We start from the raw sequence: 21,966 nt of genomic DNA, 5'->3' as shown, positions 1-21,966 counted from the left end.
TTACCACAGGAATTGCGTATTATACCATCTGTAATTCAGTGAGCCTGATCTTTTAAACACAAGCTTTCTGTTTTACCATTTAAAGTATTTTTTTAATCTTGAAGCAAAGGAATAATTCTTGCTTTCTCTCCTTTCTGAAAACTTGTTAAGGGAAAAAAAAAAAGGAGCGTTTGGGGTTTTTTATTTGGTTTTTCTTTTTCCTTTTTTATTTTGTTTTATGTAGTGCTTTGGAGGAACCCAATGGTGATGAGGAAGCTCACAGGCTTTTGAAAAATCCATCCATTTGCATTTGTCTGAGCGCATTTGCGTTCGCTAGCGTGTTTGCAGGAGTCGAGTTTGGCCCGTGTGGTAACCACAGCTTTCATATGCATGCTGTGAACCAGGCCTCCCTGGTGTACAGCTCTCCCTCCAACGCAGGCAGGAAAAGCTATCAAGGAAATGGAATAAAATATTTCTCATTCTGGTCCTTGAGGGGATTGTCTGTCTCTCTTCTAGATGTTTCAGCTCCCAGTGGCATAAGGAGGGCAGCAGGATGAATTTAAAATTCATACTTGGATTCTCCATGTTGCAATGTATACGATGCATAAATGTAATAAACAATATTCATCGGTCGCTGCTGCTAGGCTTTTTCTCTAGGATTTTTGAGCTCCGTTTTTAATGTAAAATGCAGAGTGAGTGCTATCTGAATCCCCTAATAAGTGAGTACATCAGAACGTTTCTTAAGTATTAACATTGCAGAAGAGAAATAACTATAGTGCCTTTTTCCCTTTCGTTGCAATAGATTGAAATTGATGCTTTTTAAAAGATGCCCCAGATATCCTGGCTACAGTAGCGTTAGTTCAACATAACAGGGTGGCGCTTTGTGTGTCCCGCATTCAGAGTAGTGTTTACAGGAAAATGCTCAAGATGGTATTTGTATATCTTTTGATGGCATGTAAACTGCATTATACGATGGGATTGCTTCTTTGAAATTAAAATTCTGTGCTCATGTAGGAGCAGGCCTTTGAGGACTAGCAGGAAGAATAGAGGTTGTATTTGAATTTGCGATGCTAATGGTGATCATCTGCATTCCTTGGCCTGAGAGTTGCAGATTTTGGAGATTAAAAACACATTCCAGCATTTTACTGGCATTATAAATAATCACACAGAAATGAAAACATGCCTTTTCTTGCCAAAAGAATCTAGAAAAGCAGAAGATGGCAGGCCTGGAGGCCCAGAAGAGGCCCTTGATGCTGGCAGCACTGAATGGGCTCTCGGTTGCAAGGGTTCGTGTGCCGGAGGACAGCCAGGATGAAGTAGCCAAGGTGCCAATGGATGAGAGGGTAAGATGGAGCCTTCTGAAACACTACTCATTTCTTTTGTTCTCAGCAGCGGAAGTTTCCAAGGTATTAAAAATTCATTTAGAGTGGGAAACCATTTCTCCTGTAATTGCCCTCAGAGCCATTAGTGGCAAAGGTCTGTGGTTAACACTGATGCATCTTCAACGTTAAGCAAAACATTAAATGGCTGTAAAATTAACTGGGGTCAGTGAAAGCCGAGGCTGTTCAATGTCATTCAAGATCAGGTTGTAAATCTAATATTTGACACTTTTTTTTTTTTTTTTAACTTGACTGGGGAGTCTTTCCATAGTGATCATCATTAGGTGCTATTCTCCATGTTTTGATACAACTAACAAGAGCAGATAATGTCTCTAATTAAATTTAAAAAATCATGTGTCCTAATGGTTGCAGATGTGCATGTATATGGGATTTCAGAAATTAAAAACAGTTACTGGCATCAAATATTGAGAGGCATTTGCAAGGAATCTTTCTTTCTGGCTTTCCCAATTGCATTTTGCAAACCTGCATTGTCTGGTATGCAGACTGAATTTACTCTGACTTGTCCTATGCGAAGTTTTATACAACCACAGAAACTGCATGCATACAAGTAAGATGATGTAGACCACACTACACTTCCCACAATGGGATCTTTTCATACAAAGAGAAATTTAAAATATTTTTACAAATATTTGCTATGATGAAATAGTGTACAACTATATACTGAACCAGGATAATATATAGCATACTTTTGCTTTCTCTGACCTAAAAATGTTCCAGTCCAAAGCAGGAATGTAAGATTTGCTGATGGTGTCCGTCATATTTCCTTAGATAACTGCAGCTGACAAAAGAAAAAAGATATTATGGTTATACGTTGAAATGTATAGAACTGGCACATTGACATCCTTCTAGGAACAGTTAATCATTTCATATTCCTTTCTGCTAAATCTTAGTGTAAAATCTTGAAGAGGAAGTTGGAAGAGGGGATGGTGTTTACAGAATATGAGCAGATTCCAAAGAAAAAGGCCGATGGGATCTTCACCACTGCCGCCTTGCCTGAAAACACTGAGCGCAACCGTATCAGGGAGGTTGTTCCTTATGAGGAGAACCGAGTAGAGCTGGTGCCAACCAAAGAAAACAATTCAGGCTACATCAATGCTTCACACATAAAGGTAAGAGCTTCCTTGGAGTTTGCATTGCAAATGAAGGTGTGTTAGGGCTTTGTCCATGTGTGTGGATGCACAGCAGAGTTTTCTGTGATTCTGGAACTTATGGAAAGGTAAATTAATCAAAACGGAATGTGTGGCCACACCTTTGTGTCAACATATGCGTCTCTGAATTCCCAGAGCAATTAACATGTATGAGATGATTTATTTGCAGGAGACTTGGAAGTCATTTTAGGGAGGCATTCCACTTTTTTTGTGCCTGTCCCTGCCAGCTGCTTATGAAATGTCTTTCTCGGGTAATGTAGAAAGATGCCCAGGTCTTAAAAACTCTGAAAATGATTCATACCAGCCCCAATGCCTACAATGCGACACAGTTGGCATGACTGTATACCTGAAAGAAAGAGCAGCAGAAAGCCAGGGCAAGAGGGTCTTCTTCCCAGAGAGGAGAATATTCAGGTTGTGCCCTAGTGGAGGTTTTTGATAAGGGTATCAGGTGGTGGGAAAGTTTATCCACTCGGACAATGCATGTTGTGATTTACCAGGCCCAGTAGCCAGGCAGGTCACCGTGAGACTGCAGCCACCCGTCTGCGTCCTTGACAGAACAGGTCCTTGCCCCTGACGGGTACGGAAGTGCTGTGCAGCCTCTGACTGCAAGGTCATTTTCTCCATCACTAGCATGCAGGATTTATTTTTAAAAAACAGAGGGGCAGTTCCATGCATGCAGTGTTACATGCAAAACAACATATGCAGCCCTCAGAGTAACGCATGTTCACATACGTATTGCAGTTCTACATGTAAATAATTTCCATATTTCTTCCTGACTTCATGGGGGTTGAGTGTCTATTTTATTTATTTAGTCTCCATAAAGAGAACTGAGATTCCTATAATTTTCTTTGGTTACAATATTACACAGTTATGTGTCAGAATAAGTTTCTGTCAAAATACTACTTGGCAATTCAACATGGGAACAATTTAAGATATTATTTGACTGTTAGTTGCAAACATAGCCTGTTGATTTTTTTTTTCTATGGAATAAGGTCTTTTTAAGCTTAAAGAGAATTGCTCGTCTCCTTGGTTGTGATTTACAGTGTTAAATCCTGTTGATTGAAAGCAGTTTTCTAAAACAGGATCCTGGCAGGTTATCGCTTTTCTCCCATAGCCTGGTAGGTTGTAGATACTGAGTTTTTGCATAATCAGGCATGGCTAGGGTGATGAATTCCTAAACCCCAAATTTTTCATTTACATTGTGGGAGGTGAAGGAAGGAAAAATAAAAAAGATTCCTAACATAAATTGTGTGCACAAGGACATTCTAGCCAGAAAAGAAATTTTCCTGGCCAGTTACTAGTCCACATTTTACCCTGTGTGTCAGTGCACTCATTTTGCATCCAGAGAGCACCCAGGAATATGTACAAATGTTTCCAGCGTATGACAGCAGCCCTTGCCAGTATTTTCCTCTCGCACTCCAAGCGGTGGCTGCGGAAGCCAAGCAGATGTTCTTTGGCTTAGAAGGTGAAATCGCATCTGTGAATGTACCTCAGTAGCACGCTGTGTGTGTGTGTGTGTGTGTGTGTGTGCAGCCCAGTATTGAATTGTTAATATCCTGCAGCCAGGGCACCGGTGCGCAGTAACCGTTCCAGGCATCGCTTCCCTCCAGACTCTTTATGGTTCTTTCATATTGGCTGCCGGGAGGCTGCATGTTTGGACCAAAAGTCAGTAGACAAAGAAAACTCCTATATCACCCTGATAAGATCCATGCCTGGAGGATTCCAGCTCCCACAGAATTTCAGGATTTCTCTGCTTATTTCCAACTGGGCTTTGCTGTTATGATGCTAAGGTTGTCATCTATACCAGACACAGGAACCATAATTGAATGTATGGACTACGGAATATAGAGGGGTTTTAAGACAATTATATCTGTTTGCTGCAGTCAGACCAGGACTAGCATAAAACACTAGGGAATATTTTGCCAACACCACTATGCAAGTGCAAGACCAGATCCACGTCAGTGCTGCACAGCCTGCATTTCTGTCCAAGAACTTTGTGAGTTTGCCTGCATTGGTCTTGGGTTTTTAAGTGGTTGATCACAAAGGCCCATAACATATAGTACCAAATAAGAAAGTCAGCTCAATATAAAGGGTTGAAAGCCTTTCTCAATGCGGTGAAGAAAAGGTTATCATTCAAATGCTGCACTAACTGCAGGTGCAAAAGCAAACAGCTCAGTTTAATGAACAGCTGTTTGAATAACAAATAAACCAATTCTATTTCTGAAAAAAAATGTATTCAAAGACCTCTACCTCAAACATAGTATATGCTTAAACCTGTCAGAATTATTGATTGCTCCGTAGAGCACTGTCCGCCAGCACCTTGATATTTATGGCCATGTCAGCACTTTTGTTGTAAATCTTTTTCTCTGGGATTTATAACTTTGTTGTGAAAAGTGGCTCTGACCTAACATGTAGAACTAGAAGGTCTTAGTCTGAGAAGGAAAAATATTTTAATTTCTCAGGATAATTACTTCATTTGGTCTTGCTTTTGACTGGTAGGCATATTTTTAAATGATGTCTGGTATCTCTAAAAGTGTTGGAGTTCTTTGTATCTAAGGCTTTGTAAATCCTTGTTTTGGTACTTTAAAAATTATTTCATTGTACATTGTTATGCAAATACACAGATATTTCTGCAAGGTCAGAAATACGGGTCGGTGATGTGTTGGGAAATAGGTTTGCATGACCATAGCTGTAGGTAATTCTGCATTTCCTCTGGCATTTGAAAGTCATTCAATGCACTCAATTTACTCTGTACTAGATTGCAGCATCTAAACTGAGAGAAAAAAAAAAAAAAAAACAGAAAGAGGAAGATAAACTTGAAATGAAGCCTGACAGTCTGTCTTGATTTTTATCAGGAGCCAGGAACAGGCTCCTAATCGGAGCCCTATCTTCGGCACAACGTGTGGGCATAACTGTGTGAGCTGGGCACAGCTCTGGCCATGTGTAGCAGGATTCTGCTTAAGCAATTTTTTTCCTTTATTTTTCTACTCAGGAAGAAAAAAAAAAAAAAAAGTGAGGCCCTTAATCAGCAGAGACTTCAGCTTTCCTAGTGCAAAACACTCTTGACATTTTGCTTTCCACACAACTGTGTATTGTTTTGCAGGCAAGCAATGCCTTTTAAATGCATATGGACATATCCTCTGGTGCTCAGTTTTTATTTCATTGTGAGTTTGTCATAAAGCCCGAGGAAGTGGGTCAGCTGTTTATTGGTATTTAAGTAACTTAAGTCCTCTCGGAAACAGGGCCTTAAATAAATGTTTTTATTTCATCTATGGGATCCAGCTGCAATGGCAAAAATATGGGTGACATTTTGCTGAAAGCATTAGGTTTGTGGGCATCAGAAAAGGCCTTGGAAAACACCAAAGTCTGTGTTTTATCAGATTTGCTATTATGAAAAGGATCGTTCTAGCTCAAATTATTGAGCTACGGTAAAGGAATAAACATTAAAGGTTTCATTACAGTCTCCTGTGCTCAAAGGGCAGTTTGGGCACTGTGATACTGACTGTATTTTTTTTTCCCCGCTTTCTCCCAGGTTGCTGTAGGTGGGGAAGAGTGGCACTACATTGCCACGCAAGGACCTCTGCCACACACGTGCCATGACTTCTGGCAGATGGTATGGGAACAGGGGGTGAATGTTATAGCCATGGTCACGGCAGAAGAGGTATGTGAATCACAGAGCACCGTTCTTTCTGATGTGAGCAAATCTTCTGTTATCATCACTTCCCACTCCAGCAACCTGTTTTTCTATCAACAGCCCTTCTTCCTTTTATTATCTTACAGCAGTACAAGCAAACTTTGTAATGTTGTATTTTGTAACTCTCTAATACTCAGTTTGGCAAGTACTGAAGTGAAGTGAGAAGAACACCCCCTTTCCCTCCCCTCTTGGTTTCAGTTTGGCCAAACAAAGCAAATATATTCCACTGGAATCCGAGAGGAGCCCTGAGCCGCTCCTGCTGGAAAGGACACAGGTTTCCACCCCATCCAAGGCCAGCTCTGCATACCATCACTCTTATCAGCTGAGAAGAGACCAGAAGCTGGTGTTTCCGTAGAAGTATCCAGTAGAAAAAAAACGTCTTTTTATTCATATGCCAAGCAAAACAGTTATTTCTATTGTAATCCAAGAACTATTTGCTATGTTATAAAACCTGGCACACGTTGCTGCCGTGGCTTTCAGCCTCATGCCTGGTTACTTTTAACAAAAACGCAGAGGATGCCGTACGACATCAGGTCCTGTTCCTGAGACTGATCCACAGCAGGTCCCTAAAAGCTGCTGGGAAGAATCTCTTACCCTATGCAGGGGGGCGGCTGCCCAAGGAGAACTTGATTTGCTGAGTTGCTGAAGGCCATAGTTGGCTTTTGCCCTGAGGCAAGAATTTTTTCTTCCCATTTCTAATGAGTCTGTTACCTATGTAAATATTAATCCTTCTCTCACTGTAGGAATTGGGAGTAAGGTACAACTGAGAGCTTTACTGGGTACTTTCTTTACTTCATGGGGGTGCTGTTTGCTCTTGCCATTGTTTGAAAGAAGAAAAGTGAGAGAACTTGGCTTATCTGCAGTGTTTTGTTTTTAGAAAACCATAACTGCAACAGCTAACGGGTGTTTTATTCATGCCCTCTCTTCTTGTTTTGTTTACTTAAGGAGGGAGGAAGAAGCAAGAGTCATCGCTACTGGCCTAAGCTGGGCTCCAAGCACAGCTCGGCCACCTACGGCAAGTTCAAGGTGACGACCAAGTTCCGCACCGACTCGGGCTGCTACGCGACCACGGGGCTCAAGGTCAAGCACCTCCTGTCCGGGCAGGAGAGGACTGTGTGGCACTTGCAGTACACCGACTGGCCGGACCATGGCTGTCCGGAAGAAGTCCAAGGCTTTTTGTGTAAGACTTCTGAACTTGCATGGGGAAAGACATTAAAGAAGTTTGCTCACACTGAATTCAGTTCACTGCACTTGTTGGAGATAACTAAAAAAATCACTACAATAACTATTAAATAGTTATTGCTGTGACATGTGGAGGCCTAAAATTGGTCAGGCTTTGCTGTAGTTTGGAAAAAGAGAGAGAGATGAGATAATTGAGTATCCCAGTCCTGAAAGCTCGGCCATAACAGGAGGTAAAAACAGTGTCAGCTGCAGTGCTAAAGCCTCGTGAAATTTTAAATAGCCGGATCCTTGCTGTGGCTGCTCTGTCAGTGTAAGTTTTTGCTACTTTCCAGCTCGCTCATGAGTGCATGGGGTATTAGGCTGTGCACAGATGTGGTGAGGGAGGCCTGGGTAAGACACTAGTGAAATGTGGCACAGCTCCACCGTTTCATAGCAGGCCTCAAGAGCTAACAGCCAGGATTTGGTAACCCAGGTGCTTTGGACGTACGGCACAGGAGCAGGGGCCTCCATCATGGGCACAGTCACTGCCAAGGCAGTGTGGACTTTTCTAACCGTGTGTTTACCCAGGCAATGCCAAGAGCCTTCCCAGATAAACGTTGGTCCTGGTACATGCGTTTCTGAAAACATAATCATTCATCTCTAATGACTTAATATTTTCTACTCCTCACCAAATAATAAATGCTACTGTGTTAAGTAATAGCAGTTCAGCCACTACTTAACCAAAGCCACATCCATGGTGCCACAGTGGTGTGTTATACAGAGATCATGAGGTTATCAGCAAAGGAGAGTGTATGTGGTCTCCAGCACTGATGTGCTTCAGTGTAGCCACACTGTTTCAGCACCTTGCTCCTCTTTGCGTGGAATAAGCTTGATATCAACTGCATGTGCTTCTTTTTCCCAGCTTCCTTTTCTCCAGGACAAAAAATAGAATTAACATTTCAGCTTTGGCAAAGCAGTGCGAAGGGATCTGCCTTGAAGGCAGAGCTATTCAGTTTGTTCTCACTGCCCAATTTCTAGTTTGTTTTCTGCTTTGTTTCTCTTACCAAACCCTGTAGCTGTGGTTGGGCACAGCAGTAATTGGGACAGGCTTGTCCCCATTTCCTCTGCACACTGTTTGCTACTAAGTACAATTCCCCTTCATAGCATGCTTTAAAATGGTGCTTTCCTGGTGCTGGTAGGACTGTTAGACATGGCCTGTATCAAGGACTACCCAGGCTGCAGAGTCATGCTGTAAGGAATTCAGGCAGGAGAGTTTGGCTCAGATCTCAGTGCCGGCTTTCCAGAGACTGGTTAGAGCTATGCATCTTGATAGGCCTGTCCAGATCAGGTCTGTCATCTCTGAGGTGCTTCTAGATTATGCTGGAATCATGTTTAGAGGCCACGACCTGAGCTAGTTTGTTGTGCACTTGTCTAACAATGTGGGCTTCCAACATGAGCAGAGAAGGTGCTCTGTGCAGATTGGTGGTAGAATACACTCTTGTGGGCACTGCTGGAAGAGGTGCAGAAGATTCCTGTTGCCAGTTCTTGCACTTTCTGGACCACGTGTTCTACAGGCAACGAGCCCCCTGAAGGGCTCATAGCTGCAGAGAAACAAAGCCTGAGCAGAGAAAGAAAGAAAAGAGGGGGGGGAAAGAAAGAAAAAGGGGGGAAAAAGGGGGCAGATGGATGCTTGCTTCCCATCTGATATTGTCTTTGACAGGCAGACATTTCAAAGGGATTTAACTGCTGTTTTTGATCTCAGACTGCTAATAGCAGGGATTGCTGTACGTAATGTCTAGAATCATCTGCTTAGGGGACCTGGAGATTTGCAGAGGGGAAAATAGAATTTAATTTTTTAAAAGAACTATTTAATTTGAAGGAGCAAACTCCCAAGTAATAATTGACACCCAGCTGGTACTTGCTGGATTCGCCATTGTTCAGTGTACACAGGCCAAAATAATTAGCACATACTTTAAAAAAAAAAAAAAAAAAAGGCTATCATTCTGACAGAGTGATTTTTGCATGTTTTATACCTTTTTTATGTCTCACTGTGTAGATTTCTGCAGCCTTGTCTGTGGTTTATGTTGCAGTTTACTTGGAGGAGATACAGTCGGTGCGCCGCCATACCAACAGTGTGCTGGACAGCAGCAACAACTGCAACCCTCCTATCGTGGTTCACTGCAGCGCAGGGGTAGGCAGGACCGGCGTGGTTATCCTGACAGAGCTCATGATCGGGTGCTTGGAGCATAACGAGGTGAGTGAGCTTCTCCTTCAGGACCAACCCTGACCTCATGCTTAGCCAACTATAGCTACGCTGCTGAGTTGAAAATTAAAGGGTATTGAAATGCCTGCTTTCTGTTGCTTTTGTGAAACAGGGGCCTTATATGCAACAGGCAGAGATTTCCCATGGCAAGTTACTTGTTGCAGGTCACCATTGGGTTGCTTTGTATGCATTTTTATTAATATTAGTTTAATGCATTCAAAATTAGGACCTATTTCTCTCTTTTGAGAGTTTAGTCTAATTCATACCAGTGTTTAATTAGCAGTCTAGAGACAGCATGTCCACAAGGGCATCTTGAGGCTAAAAAGAGGCTAAAAAAATGCCAGCTTCCAAGGTCTTTTAACCAATGTTTCCTGTTCTCTAAATTCACTGCGTAGACTCCCTCATCTCTCTCATACTGTCTCTTGAATCTCATTTGGAACAAAACTCAGCTGTGGGTTTAAAAAGCAGTGTGTGCATGTGTGCTGAAGAGCAACAGCCCGTGTTACAAGCTTAGCCATACTATCTGGAGCAGTGTTGAGAACAGCACTGGCAGAGCAACCTTGTGTAGCTGCTTGCTTTGCGTTTGTGCCCTTTTTTGCTGGGGAGCTGGGCAGTAGAAACACCCCTCTGCAGCAGCAGTGCCCATGCGCTTCCAACCTGGGCAGAACAGCCGTTGACCTGAGGGGTTCCTATCGCCAAAGGAACTGCTCAAAGAGCAAAACCTCTTACAGAGGTGAGAATACAGATCCAAATAGACACGTTATCTGTCCCTCCCAGTGATTATTCATCTGCTGGATGAGTCACTTGCAGTGCAGGGAGCACTGGGTGTACATACCTGAAGGAGCAGAACTGCTGACTTAGTTTGTGTGTCACTATGAAGTTATGGACTGAGGCCTTTCAGTGCAAGGTGCTGTATGAAGTGAAACTTTCTTGCTCACTCAAAACCCTGAGTCCTAAGGGAGGCATGTACCAGTCAGCTTTGCTTTTCATGGACATTTATTAAACAGGGACACAAAGCTTCATGTTGGTCTTCTCTCTTATCCCCTTCCAGTTTCTTACTGCTCTTTGCTAGATGAGAAATATTAGATGCAAGATGGAGCTGTGTCGCAAAGAAGCACCATGTTGTAGTTGCAAGTGATCTCCTGAACATACTGGGCCTCTTCTGAGCATGATGAACCTCCTCAAACTTTGGTTGAGCTTTGTTAGGGCTGAAGCTGACCTGGACCGCTGTTTCACAACTTAAGTGTGGTTTCTTACTTTTTCATGCTCTTATTTCTTCTTTGCTAACCTTCATTTTCCTTTTCACATGATTCCTTTTATGGAGGACAAAAAGGTGCCAAGGGCACCCACACGTATGCTATGGGAGTGCTGCAGCCTTCACACATGCACTGAGGTCACTAAGACTGCTCCTGTGTGAGGAGTGGGTCTGGCTCTCGAGCCCGCTTGACTTTTCCCTATGCGCTGGCATCTGGAAACTGCTGCTCCTGCTGTTCACACAGCAGCCGTGAAATTTCTGCACTCCAGAAGAAATCTGGATAGTTATAAGGTCCCTGCTTAAATCACTTGTGAGCAATGTTTGCCTGTGTCTGCTGTAGAGCAACCTCAGCATGCTCGTGGTGTGCCAGCAACAGAGTCTCGTAGCTGTGCAGCTCCCTGGCCACCTCAGTTTGTCTGCGGTTTGTGGAAGGCACCTATCCCACCAAAAATATCCGAGCAGCAGCTGAAGGTAAAGGAGGTGCCCAGACATTTGGGCATGGGAGCGGGCCTGTGTGTTCAGAGGAACTCTCATCAGCTTCACTAGGAGCTGACGGTAGCGCTCGCTCATAAGGAACTTCTCTGATGTCTCTTAATTAAAGCATAAATACTTTCCACTTGATTATTAGTGGAAATGGTTATTAATATGGAAAGCAACTTTCCTGAAGGGCTTTGTTCCTCAAGATTGTGCTAAGTTGTTACTTTTGGTTTATTAAAACCAAATTAAAAAATAAAAATACATAAGGCCTAACATTTCATTACTTGCTAAGTTGTTTTTAGCTTGTGACAGATATTGCCTTGTGCACAGAGGATTCTTTTTCATGCAGCAGTTTTGTTTTGAAGCGAGGTTACTTGTTGCTTTTTTTCCCTGAAATAAAATTACTTAAAATGCTTACCGTCTTACAAGTTAGCTGATTTCCTCAAAAGACTCGTAGTAAATAGGTGTATTAACATATCAGAGAAGAAGAAAAGGAACTAAGATTAAAAATCCTGATACAGATCTCAGGAAGTCTGAAGCAGTGCTGGAACTAGGAACAAGTCTCTTGATTTTGAGGGTTCCAGGGTTAGGAAAGCCAGTTTTAATCAACTTTAATCAAATTGCATAGCTTTAGTTTCTGTGGCTTCTGGGCACTTGCTGATTGAATCTAAACCTCTTTAGATCTGCTTGCAGGAATGTATTTTCAGTAGTTTGCTATATATAGCAAGTAATATGTCACATCATTACGTCCTTATTGCTGCAGACATGTACAACAACAAATTAACTGAGGCTCTATAGACTTTTAGTTCCGACTTGGCATTGGGACATGAATTGATTGCAGTTACAGACATCTTCATAGGGAACATATTTTAGTTTGGATATAAAAATAAGCAACACTTAAACTTTCTTTTTGCAGATGCCGCCTTAGCAAAATACTACTTACCCTTTATGGACATACATTGTGATGAGCCTAAATGTCAAGATTCTGCTTTTCTGGGGTTGAATGGTAGTTGAACACAAATAGGAAGGTCCCAAGCAAGATGAGCTTCTGTTTCATTTCTGAGATAAATCAGAGCCGGAGCCATCAGCAGAAGGTGCAGATGGTCAGTGATTAGGACCTACAGGCCTAGTAAAAACTAGCAAGTTGTCACGTACTGAACTGCTGAGATGGGAGCGTGGCCGTGCAGGTCGGAGCTGGCCTGCGTTTTTGCTGCAGCTGCTCAGGTGCGATCGAGTTCCAGGTGACTTTGCTCAGTGGGAAGCAAGTGCCTTTCGTGCTCAGCGGCTTCCCTAGCGGGGCGTTCTCCAGATTAGCTGAATAAACTGAAAATCAGAGCTTATGCTTTCCCCTGCACCCCGCTGAAAATAATACACCATTACTCATCACATCTTACACGGCCTTACGCTTGTTGACTCTCCAGAACTCTCCTTTTGCAGTGACTTGTTTGGGGATGTAGTAGAATATTTAGCTTTGTTTCCAGAAATTGATATTATATTGGCTTGGACTTGTTTACATAGAAGGAGATTCTTAATTTCGTAAAAATGTACAGAAATGGATACGCAGTGTGATTTCTGTATTTAAACTTTCCAGAAATTTTACACTGGGCTTGGAAATCAACTCCCTGTATGATTGCCTCCAGCAATACCTTATTTTGCTGCTGTTTAGTCCATGCGTTGGCCGAGGTGAGAAATGGTACATGGACAAAAGGGCAGTTTGTGTTATTTGATAGCGTAAGTGTTCCTCAGTTATAAGTCTTACTACATGTAAGAAACTACCCACTATTGTTACTCCAAACTAGAGGAGGTGGAGGACAAATTCTTCATGAAGTGTTGTTACTCATCTTCTTCCTAAAGCTTTACTCTGTAGAAAGATATACCCACACATTTTTTTAAGAGTTGTCATGTAGCCTATTTAGGTTGGTTCAGAAATTCCCATTTCACTGGGAAAAGGATTAGATATGTATGTAATACTGTTTTACTCATTGAAGCTATGTAAAAAATTTCTGCAAAAAAAATGGTATTTCACTACAGTTGGTGATAATTTGTTATGTTATCTAACTATAATACAGTTCCTTTTGCCAGCTATGTTCTTATCTTCAAATCAGGTGAAATGGTGCTTGCTGGGTTTAATGAATCTACATCCTCATGTCTTTTTTTCTGCCTTTACTTCACAGAAGGTGGATGTGCCAGTGATGCTGAGACACCTGCGGGAGCAGCGAATGTTTATGATCCAGACCATAGCGCAGTACAAATTTGTCTATCAAGTGCTCATCCAGTTCCTGCAGAACTCCAGACTTATTTAATTTCTTGAAAGATTCCAGACACTTTCTGGATTTGACTGAACCTTGCTCATGAGAGGAACTGCCTTGATAACATTGTGTGCATATATTGTACTTACTCAAGTTGTCTTGAAAGTAAGCAGTGATTATTCTTTACTAGAGTCTCCCGATATAATTTATTTTTCTTGGAATAACTTGTGAATTACCATAAGTTTCACAAGTTATTAAAGTAACTTTTAAATTGAACCACATTTGACATGACTGATCTGCGTTGTAACGTGTTCATAGGGAAAGCAATCCTCTCTACAGGTGTAGTATACCAGCTGTTAGCTTGCTACATAGTTTATGAATTGAACAGTTATTTGGCAGTAGGCTTCCTTCTCCAATAAGAATATTGTGGAGCCAGATGTGTGGCTTTCTTGGCAAAAGTGAGACCCACTCCATATCATCACAGGCAGTTGTGAGGGCAGAGGGCTCGGAGTGCTAATACTGTTCAGATTTCACAGAAATAAGAGTTGCAGTTTAGTCCTTGAGAGAAACCATACTGGATCTTTAAAATGAGGCCTTTACCGTCCTTTGGAGAGATTCCTAAGAGATGAAGTACTGGAAAAACAACACAGAACGAGATGAGGTCAGTCAGTGAGTCTTCCCTGTGAGTGTGGGTTGAAGGGCAGAGCATTTTCTCCCATTTCTCTTCCCCGTAAGCTGCCGTCCTCCTGCCACCAGTCCTGCTCTTGGCCACCCCTGCCCAGACTCGTGGTCCTGTCCTGTAGGTTTACTGGAGAACAGGCCAGGCTGGCAGCAGCCCTGGAGGACTCTGGTCCCAGCCCTGCTTGCAGCTGCACCAGCTTCAAAGGTGGATCGGGCACCCAAGGCCATGTCCAGTCGAGTTTTAAAAAATCCCCAAGGGCCTTGATGGGCCCCTGTAGCAAGGCTTAGCCATCGTTGTGGTGAAGCTATTTTTCAGGTTTTGTTTAATCTTCTAGTTCCTCATTCCTTTTGCTTGGCATGCCTACCTGCTAACCCCAGCCATCCTCATCTCTGACCCCTTCCTCTCGGGCAGCCGCTTCCGGATCCCTGCCAATTCCTAAGCATTTCGTCCTCCTCCTGACTTTGATTTTGCATCCCCATCATCACCCTACTGGCTGGTGCTTCTGTCTGTGTGCTGTCCCTGCAGCCTTGGCAGATACACAGTCTGATGTCCTGTTTTTCTGTCTCCCAGTTTCCCGCTGTGTTTCTCTTTGCTGGATAGGAGCGTGTGTTTGTTCTGAGCATCCAGCTGCTATGCCATGGCACTGAGGGGGATGCAGGCACTGGCCTTTCTTCAATGAAAAGCTTCAGCAGTAGCAGACGGGATAGGTCAAATACTGGAGTCTGTGGGCCAAAAGTCCCCCAAAAGTCACGAGATAACTGTTGGGGTTGGAAGAGACCTCTGGAGATCGCCTAGTCCAACCCCCCTGCTCAAGCAGGGGCACCTAGAGCAGGTTGCCTGGGCACCGAGTCCAGTCGGGTTTTGAATATTTCCAAGGATGGAGACTCCACAGCCTCTCTGGCAACCTGTTCCAATGTTTAACCACCTTCACAAGGAGGTGTTTCCTTCTGTTCACAAGGAATCCTATGTACTTTGCCTCCTGTCCTGTCCCTGGGCACCACTGAGGAGCATCTGACTCCGACTTCTTTGGAGTCTCCCATCAGTTAATTATGGACATTTATCAATTCCCCTGAGCCTTCTCTTCTCCAAGCTAAGCAGCCCCAGCTCTCTCAGTCTTTTCTTGTATGACAGATGCTTCAGTCCCTTAATAATCCTGGTGGCCATTTGCTGGACTTGCTCCTGTAGCTCCATGTCTCTCTTGTACTGTGAAGCTCAGAACTGGACCCTGTAGGCTGGATACATCCTCACCAGGGCTGAGCTCTCTTGACCTGCTGGCAATGCTCTGCCCAACGCAGCCCAGGGTACCGTGGCCCTTCTTGGCCACGAGGGCACTTTGCTGGCTCTTGGGCAGCTTGTTGTCCACCAGGACTCTCAGGTCCTTCTCTGCAGCTCTCCAGCTGGCCCCCAGCCTGTCCTGCTTTGTATGGGATTGCTCCTCCCGGACAGCAGCACTTGGCACGTCCCTTTTCCCCCTCTGCCCAGTTCTGCAGCTCGGGAAGGTCTCTCTGAATAGCAGCACAACCATCTGGTTGGTTTATCAGCCACTCCTCCTAGTTTGGTATCTTCCTAGTTTTGTGTGTACCAAAAGGTTAGTTGTGTCCTACTGTGAAAACGCTGATCGTAATCCAAAAAGTTTGCGATGCAGTTGCTGTTTAAGAGAATCAGAAATACTGTGCTTATTTGTGGGCATCTCATAAGGCCCCTTTTCTAAAATTTCCCTTCCTCTCTGGCAGCAAATTGCAAACTTTTATTGTTCTTGTTTTAAATGATGTGACCAAGTCACGATAACTTAATGTCAACGCATGAAGGCCTATGCCTACATGCACCCTCAGCTTCAGCACAGTCACTAAAGGGACCTATGCACCTCCCTTTCCCTAAAATCTGAGAGTTTAATCTACCTTTCAGTACTTGAATGCTTCTCAAAATGTATTTAAACCTCCCCTGTGGTTTTGCTTGGCACCATGCAGTACAGGCCTAATAATACAAGAAGAAATCTGGTGGGAACTGCTAGTTACTCACAAATGCTTATGAGTTATATAGCTATAATATCTTGACCATGTTCCTTTGAAGGATCACCTGAGTTTTCAGTCAACTTCAGTTTTTCCTCTAATTTCTTCTGCCCATGCCAACATATCTTGTTAAATTAGCAGCAACCATTTAAAGTCTTTTCAGCAGCATCTGCATGATAATTGCGCAGAAATGCTTTATATCTGGGAAACAAGCCAAGGAATAAACCTTAAAGCAAAGTGTATTAAATTAGTTATCTCGTTATGGCTTTTTGAATAATTTCCTAATGATGAATTAAGTTTGAACTCAGAGCTGTCAAGTCCCATTGCTCCAATTGGAATTGAGCAGTAGAAAATCAGAAGGGAAAATAATCTGTTCCCGCGTCTTACTTTTCAGCTATTTTTGGTGGAAATGCATGCTAGTATTTCCACCGTAAGTAGAGAAAAGGTTATTTCATAAAAGAAAGTAAATAGCTGTGTTTAAAAGGAAGAAAATTAGGCAAATGTCTTTTATGCAAAGGCACATCATAGATGTCTTAGAAAAATATTAATTACAGAATGGCACCAAAAAGCCTTTCCAAATTAAGTCAGTGCCTATTAATGAGGCAAATAAATGGCCACATAGTAAACAAGCATTTCCAATTAACTCCTAACATGGCTGGTATGGTAGATAGAGGCCAGTGTGACTCATTTTTCCTCTTTTATTGTGAAAGAATGGTAATTTAAAACTTTTTCCTTTCATCTGACTTCAATGTATTTTTCCTGCTAGATCTTATCGTGACTAGATCTGCTAATATCATAGGAGATCTGGGCTGGTGCAGGTCTTCAGAGGTTCCTTTCCACCTCAGCTTGCAACCACACTCCAGCACGCCAGTGTTTTGTGATTGAAATGTGATACAGGGGAAAAAAACGAACCTTCTTCTGACTTTGAACCTGCTGTGGTTTTATCAGACCAGAATTGCTTGGGCAGTATTTCCTAACCTTTAGGGAGTGACAGGAAAACGCATTTTGTATCCAGTTTCATTAGTCATAGCAGGAATGAAAGCGGGAGACTTAAAGAAATAGGACCGCGTAATTTCTGTGCCACAGACCAAACAGCAGTGTTTGCACAGAAAAAGAGGACAGTTTTGAGTTGCTCTTTGTGGGTTGCACGTTTCCTAACATCAAAGCATGGCCATGGGGCGGTTACCAGACACCATATTCATCCATTTGGAGTAGAGCTGGGGTTGAAAATCTTGGGAAAATGCACCAGTTTTCTGAGAACGGAGCTGCGTCTCGAAGGAGTTGATAAAACAGCAGGGTTTTCCAGGGATGCCCAGTTGCACTCCGGCACATTTAGCCTGTTTTCCTTCATTTCCTTTGCAAGAGAGAACTTAAAATGGTTGGATAAGCCTGACGTAGGGCTCCCTTATGTTTGCCTGTCTTTTCATGCACTTTTTAAATGTATATTTAATATTGCCATTTAACAGCACACCAGTGGAGGTATTAAGATCGCTGGCATCAAAGTTTTGGTTAACATTTGTAGCTTATGGTCTGAGCATTTCACAATGAACACTCTGGATTCAGGGATGGGAGAGAGGACTGCCGAGTTTTGCTGCTGCTCAGTGCTGTCCATGTCCTGTTTTGTCCTCCACGCGCTGCAGTGGAGGATGGCGGAGCTTGGCCCTAAATCATAGAATCACAGAATGCTTAAGGTTGGAAGGGACCTCTAGAGATCATCTAGTCCAACCCCCCTGCACACGCAGGGTCACCTAGAGCACGTGGCACAGGACTGCATCCAAGCGGGTTTTGAAGATCTCCAGAGAAGGAGACTCCACAACCTCTCTGGGCAGCCTGTTCCAGTGCTCTGTCACCCTCACTGTTAAAAAAAAAAATTCCTTAAGTTCCTGTGGAACTTTTGGTGCTTCAGTTTGTGGCCATTTCCTCTAGTTCTGTTGGTGGCCACCACTGAAAAGAGGCCAGCACCATCCTCCTCACTGCCTCCCTTGAGGTACTTACAGACACTGGTTAGATCCCCTCTCAGCCTTCTCTTCTCCAGGCTGAATGCTCAGCTTTAGTGGAAATGCCTTTTCCCTGAAAGTGTTTCAGCTGGTGAGACATGCTGGTGAGAATTTATTCAACCTGTTGCTAACACAGTCATTTTAAAGCTTTCTATTGAAGTACGTTTCTGTTCCACTTACTTAAATCAGCTGCCTCAACTAAGATAATATTAAATATGCACATGATTTCAAGAGGTTTTTTTAATTATTCCTTTCCTCTAACCAGCCAGAAATGCAAAGGGTGAAACAGTTTAGAAATGAACGAGCAGCAGTCAGTGCTTCAATGGAGAAGGTCGTTCTAGGCTAATGATTGTGTTTTAGTTTTTGACCCCCTCCTGGCTGTATCGTTACAGCCGCAGGTGACCCCAAAGCAAAGGCTGTCGGTGGGTCCAGCAGCAGAGCGGCTGCGCGGGGCTCGGGGCTGAGTGACCGTGGTGCGTTCCCAGCAGGTCCCCGCGGATGGGCCGAGGGCTGGATTAGCCCTTGCCGGTCTCGCCGGGGTTTGTGGATGCTGTGCTTGGCACGGGTGAGCACCCGTGCTGCTCTAGCATCGCTCCTGCATCGGTGAGAGGGCACAGTGAGAATCTGCCACCGTCCTTTGGGGAAAGCAAGCTTTGCATGCGGAGAACCAGCGTGGCTCCCGTGTCATGCGGTAGAGGATGCCTGGTACTGAAGGGGCAAGCAGCCAGATCTCATCCTGTAAGGCCAGGACTGCCTAAAAACGTTACTTATCCAATAGTCTATAAAAGCAGATGTAAACCTGCTAATGTATAACCACAGTCATGGGCAGTTGGAGTGTAGATTTTGATGCCAACAGGTCAAAACTCCTGAAAGCCCGAGTGAGTCTCCCGTTTGTTCTGAGCCTTGCCTAGAGGTGTCTTCCTGTAGACCCTGGTGCAGTTTGTGCACTCAGCGAGCGGAGGACGTTATCCCTGCAGCCTCTGGTGCTTGGACTTGCAGGGATTGGAAGGCTGCAATTGGAGGCAGGGCTGTTGGGCGAAGGGAAGATGGAGGCTTTGGCCCTAGGCAACCTCCTGTTAAATGGTGAAACGAAACACTAGCGCATGGGTCAAAAAATAGCCATTCATATGTATTTTAAAAGTAAGTAAATATTTTTGATATCATTAGATACAGTGAATTTGCCCCGTTCCTCCCAGCCATTTTTCAGCAAGCTGCTTTGGTGTTTCAGGGTCTTGTGTGCACCCTTGTTGAGAGCTTCCCACACGCTTCTCTTACAGGGCTTTGCCCTCCGCAGGGCGAGCTGAAAGTCAGCAGTAAAGGAGCAGCTTTCCCTGAACAATCCCTGCACTATTTAACAGGAATGGAAAACTAATAGTTAAGGAGAGCCCTGAAGTGAATATAGTGTGAGTGGTTTATTCTAAATTTATTTGGCTTGTTCTTCTAAATACTTCAGTAGCAGTCTTGCCTGATACACAAATAAGAGCAAATGAGGATGGTTTCCTACAAAATACTTCCATGACATCCTGTATTTGGTAGGGGTTCGTTCCCACCGCTAAGAAATGCCAGAACCAGCTCTAGCATATTGTGTTCAGCCCCTTGAGCATCGTGCCTGGCAGTCAGTGATTTAGGGGGGGCTTCCTGAGGTGCTTCATTCATCATTCATGTTTAATTAAATGCTGAGGGATCAATCTTCCACAAATTGCCTAATTTCTTTTAAACCCATTTATTCCTCTGGCCTTCACAACATCCTGTGTTAGTGGGTTGCACAATGCAATTATATGTTACATGAACAAGGACTTCTTGTGTATGGTATTTTCTTGCTGCTACTCAAGTTTTTTAAAAGAAAATATTTTTTTACTGCCAAAACCAGTTAGCAGTTTGATTATCCTGTTGAGATTGCTTCTTCTGGAAAACACAATTTTCCTCATCAGTAAAGTACCTTTCTTTGAGTATTTTACAAAGGAAAAAAGTTTACACATGCAGACGACTGTGCTGCTCCCATATATAACTGTGGGGGACACGTTATATGAAATAACATGGTTAAGTTAGTTTTACACCACTGGATTTTCCTGTCCTGTTTTACTTCAGTATTGTGATGATCCCTGTTGTATTTCTCCCTGTACATGACAGTTTAGTGCAGAACAGTGATTTAACCATCTCACACTCCCCTGTACGTGTGTGTTCGCAGACAAGTGAGACACCAGTTCTGCTCTTTGCCCACTGCCTCCGAACAGCCTAACTATTTTATACTATCGAAAGTCTTTAAAAAAATCTATGCATGCTATTTTATATTCTAATGTATTATTCATATCAGTACATAAGCTTATGCTTGTCAGTTTTATCCTGTGTATAGAACTGATTACTTTTGACAGTATTTTTGCACTGTTTCTTTTCTTTCTCTTTTTATAAAGTTCTATTCAGCGTTAATTGACTGCAGTAATTTTTTTACCTCTCACTGCCTTTGTGTAAATAGTTTCTTAAATGCCTTTTCAAGTATGAGAATGTCTTCAGTCACAAAGTTGTGTTTTTTTTTGTTTTTGGTAAGACTGTCCTTCATATTCACGGTATACAATAAAACATTTTTTTCAAGGAAAGCCATGCTTGTGTTTGTTATTTCCTTTGCAAATTGAAGGTTTTACATTTGCAGCAATATTCCTTCCATTAGTTTCCCTTGCCAGACCCACAGTGAATTTTGAAGAACCTTCTGTAAACAGCAATCCAGTTTTATAGGGGCATACTGCTGCTCTCCCTGGCCTGATATCATTTTTGGAAGTTGCACAGGTCCAGAGCCAATCCTTCCCTTTTCTAAAAGAGACATGGTCTTCTCCTGGAAAAGGGCTGTTTGCTAAGATAAATAAACTTTGACAAGCACAGTCACCTAGAGCACATGCTTCCTAAGGCCTGGGGCTCGGGCACGTGGCCTTGGCTCTCTTAGTCCACCGGCACTTGCTAGAGCAGTAGCAGCTTTCAAGAACACAGTCCAACCCTTTTCCAGAGCAGTTTTATTTTCAGAGCAGTGCTTACAGAAAGAACATAGGCTGAAGTCCTTGATAACAGCAATGAGCTGTCTCCTCCATCCAACTTTACAAGCAGTAAGGCAGGCTCAGGTAGCTTTAATCACCACCCTGCTTGACTCAACAGTGTATGGGGTTGAAAGGATGGAGCTAGCTCCCCCTCCTTGGCCTCTCCCTCCTTTAAAAGCAACAGCCTATCCTTGATCTAAATTGATGAAACAACTCTACACTTTCCTAAGTAGGTGCATTAGAAAGCCAAGTTTCTTCAGATTCTTCCTCCCTGAACCGCTAACAAACTTTAAAATAGGTTTAAGCCACTGCTGAAATCCACTTTGGCCTAACTTGCACAAGAGCCTAACTAAATAAGCCTTGTGCAGTTCTCCAGAGGTAGGTGCTGACATTCTCTGCTCAAGGAACACTGAGCTTGAGGTCCTCACACAGAGATGAACCATCACCTGCCAGAAACAGTGATGGGCTGCCCAGCAACTGGCAGAAAGGAGGAAGGGGGCTCTCTTGCACAGTGCAAGAATTCCTCACTCAACCTGCACTGAATTCCTCACCCCCACTGCCTCCTTCTCTGAGCTAAGCCCTTGCAAACAAAAGTAACTGATATCTAAAAAAAGAAAAAAATTACTACA

The 21,966-nt window shown here is 43.2% G+C and overlaps 1 protein-coding gene across 1 annotated transcript in view; it reads left to right on the top strand.

The window, feature by feature from the left end:
• The window catches only part of PTPN14 (protein tyrosine phosphatase non-receptor type 14), a 66,240-nt gene extending 52,423 nt beyond the window's left edge, over window positions 1-13,817 (top strand). The window contains exons 13-18 of the mRNA XM_010221363.2: window positions 1,179-1,322; window positions 2,270-2,488; window positions 6,060-6,188; window positions 7,167-7,401; window positions 9,473-9,636; window positions 13,552-13,817. Of these exons, the coding sequence (XP_010219665.2) occupies window positions 1,179-1,322; window positions 2,270-2,488; window positions 6,060-6,188; window positions 7,167-7,401; window positions 9,473-9,636; window positions 13,552-13,680 (1,020 nt within the window). The 3' untranslated portion in view covers window positions 13,681-13,817. The remainder of the gene's footprint in view (window positions 1-1,178; window positions 1,323-2,269; window positions 2,489-6,059; window positions 6,189-7,166; window positions 7,402-9,472; window positions 9,637-13,551) is intronic.
• The last annotated feature ends 8,149 nt before the right edge of the window (window positions 13,818-21,966 follow it).

Source organism: Tinamus guttatus, unplaced genomic scaffold (genome assembly GCF_059628265.1).
Source record: "Tinamus guttatus ecotype Peru unplaced genomic scaffold, ASM5962826v1 Tinamus_guttatus_pri_ptg000033l, whole genome shotgun sequence".
Taxonomy (NCBI): Eukaryota; Metazoa; Chordata; class Aves; order Tinamiformes; family Tinamidae; genus Tinamus; species Tinamus guttatus.
The sequence above is the reverse complement of the archived record's forward strand: the minus strand, read 5'-3'. Positions and strand labels throughout refer to the sequence as shown.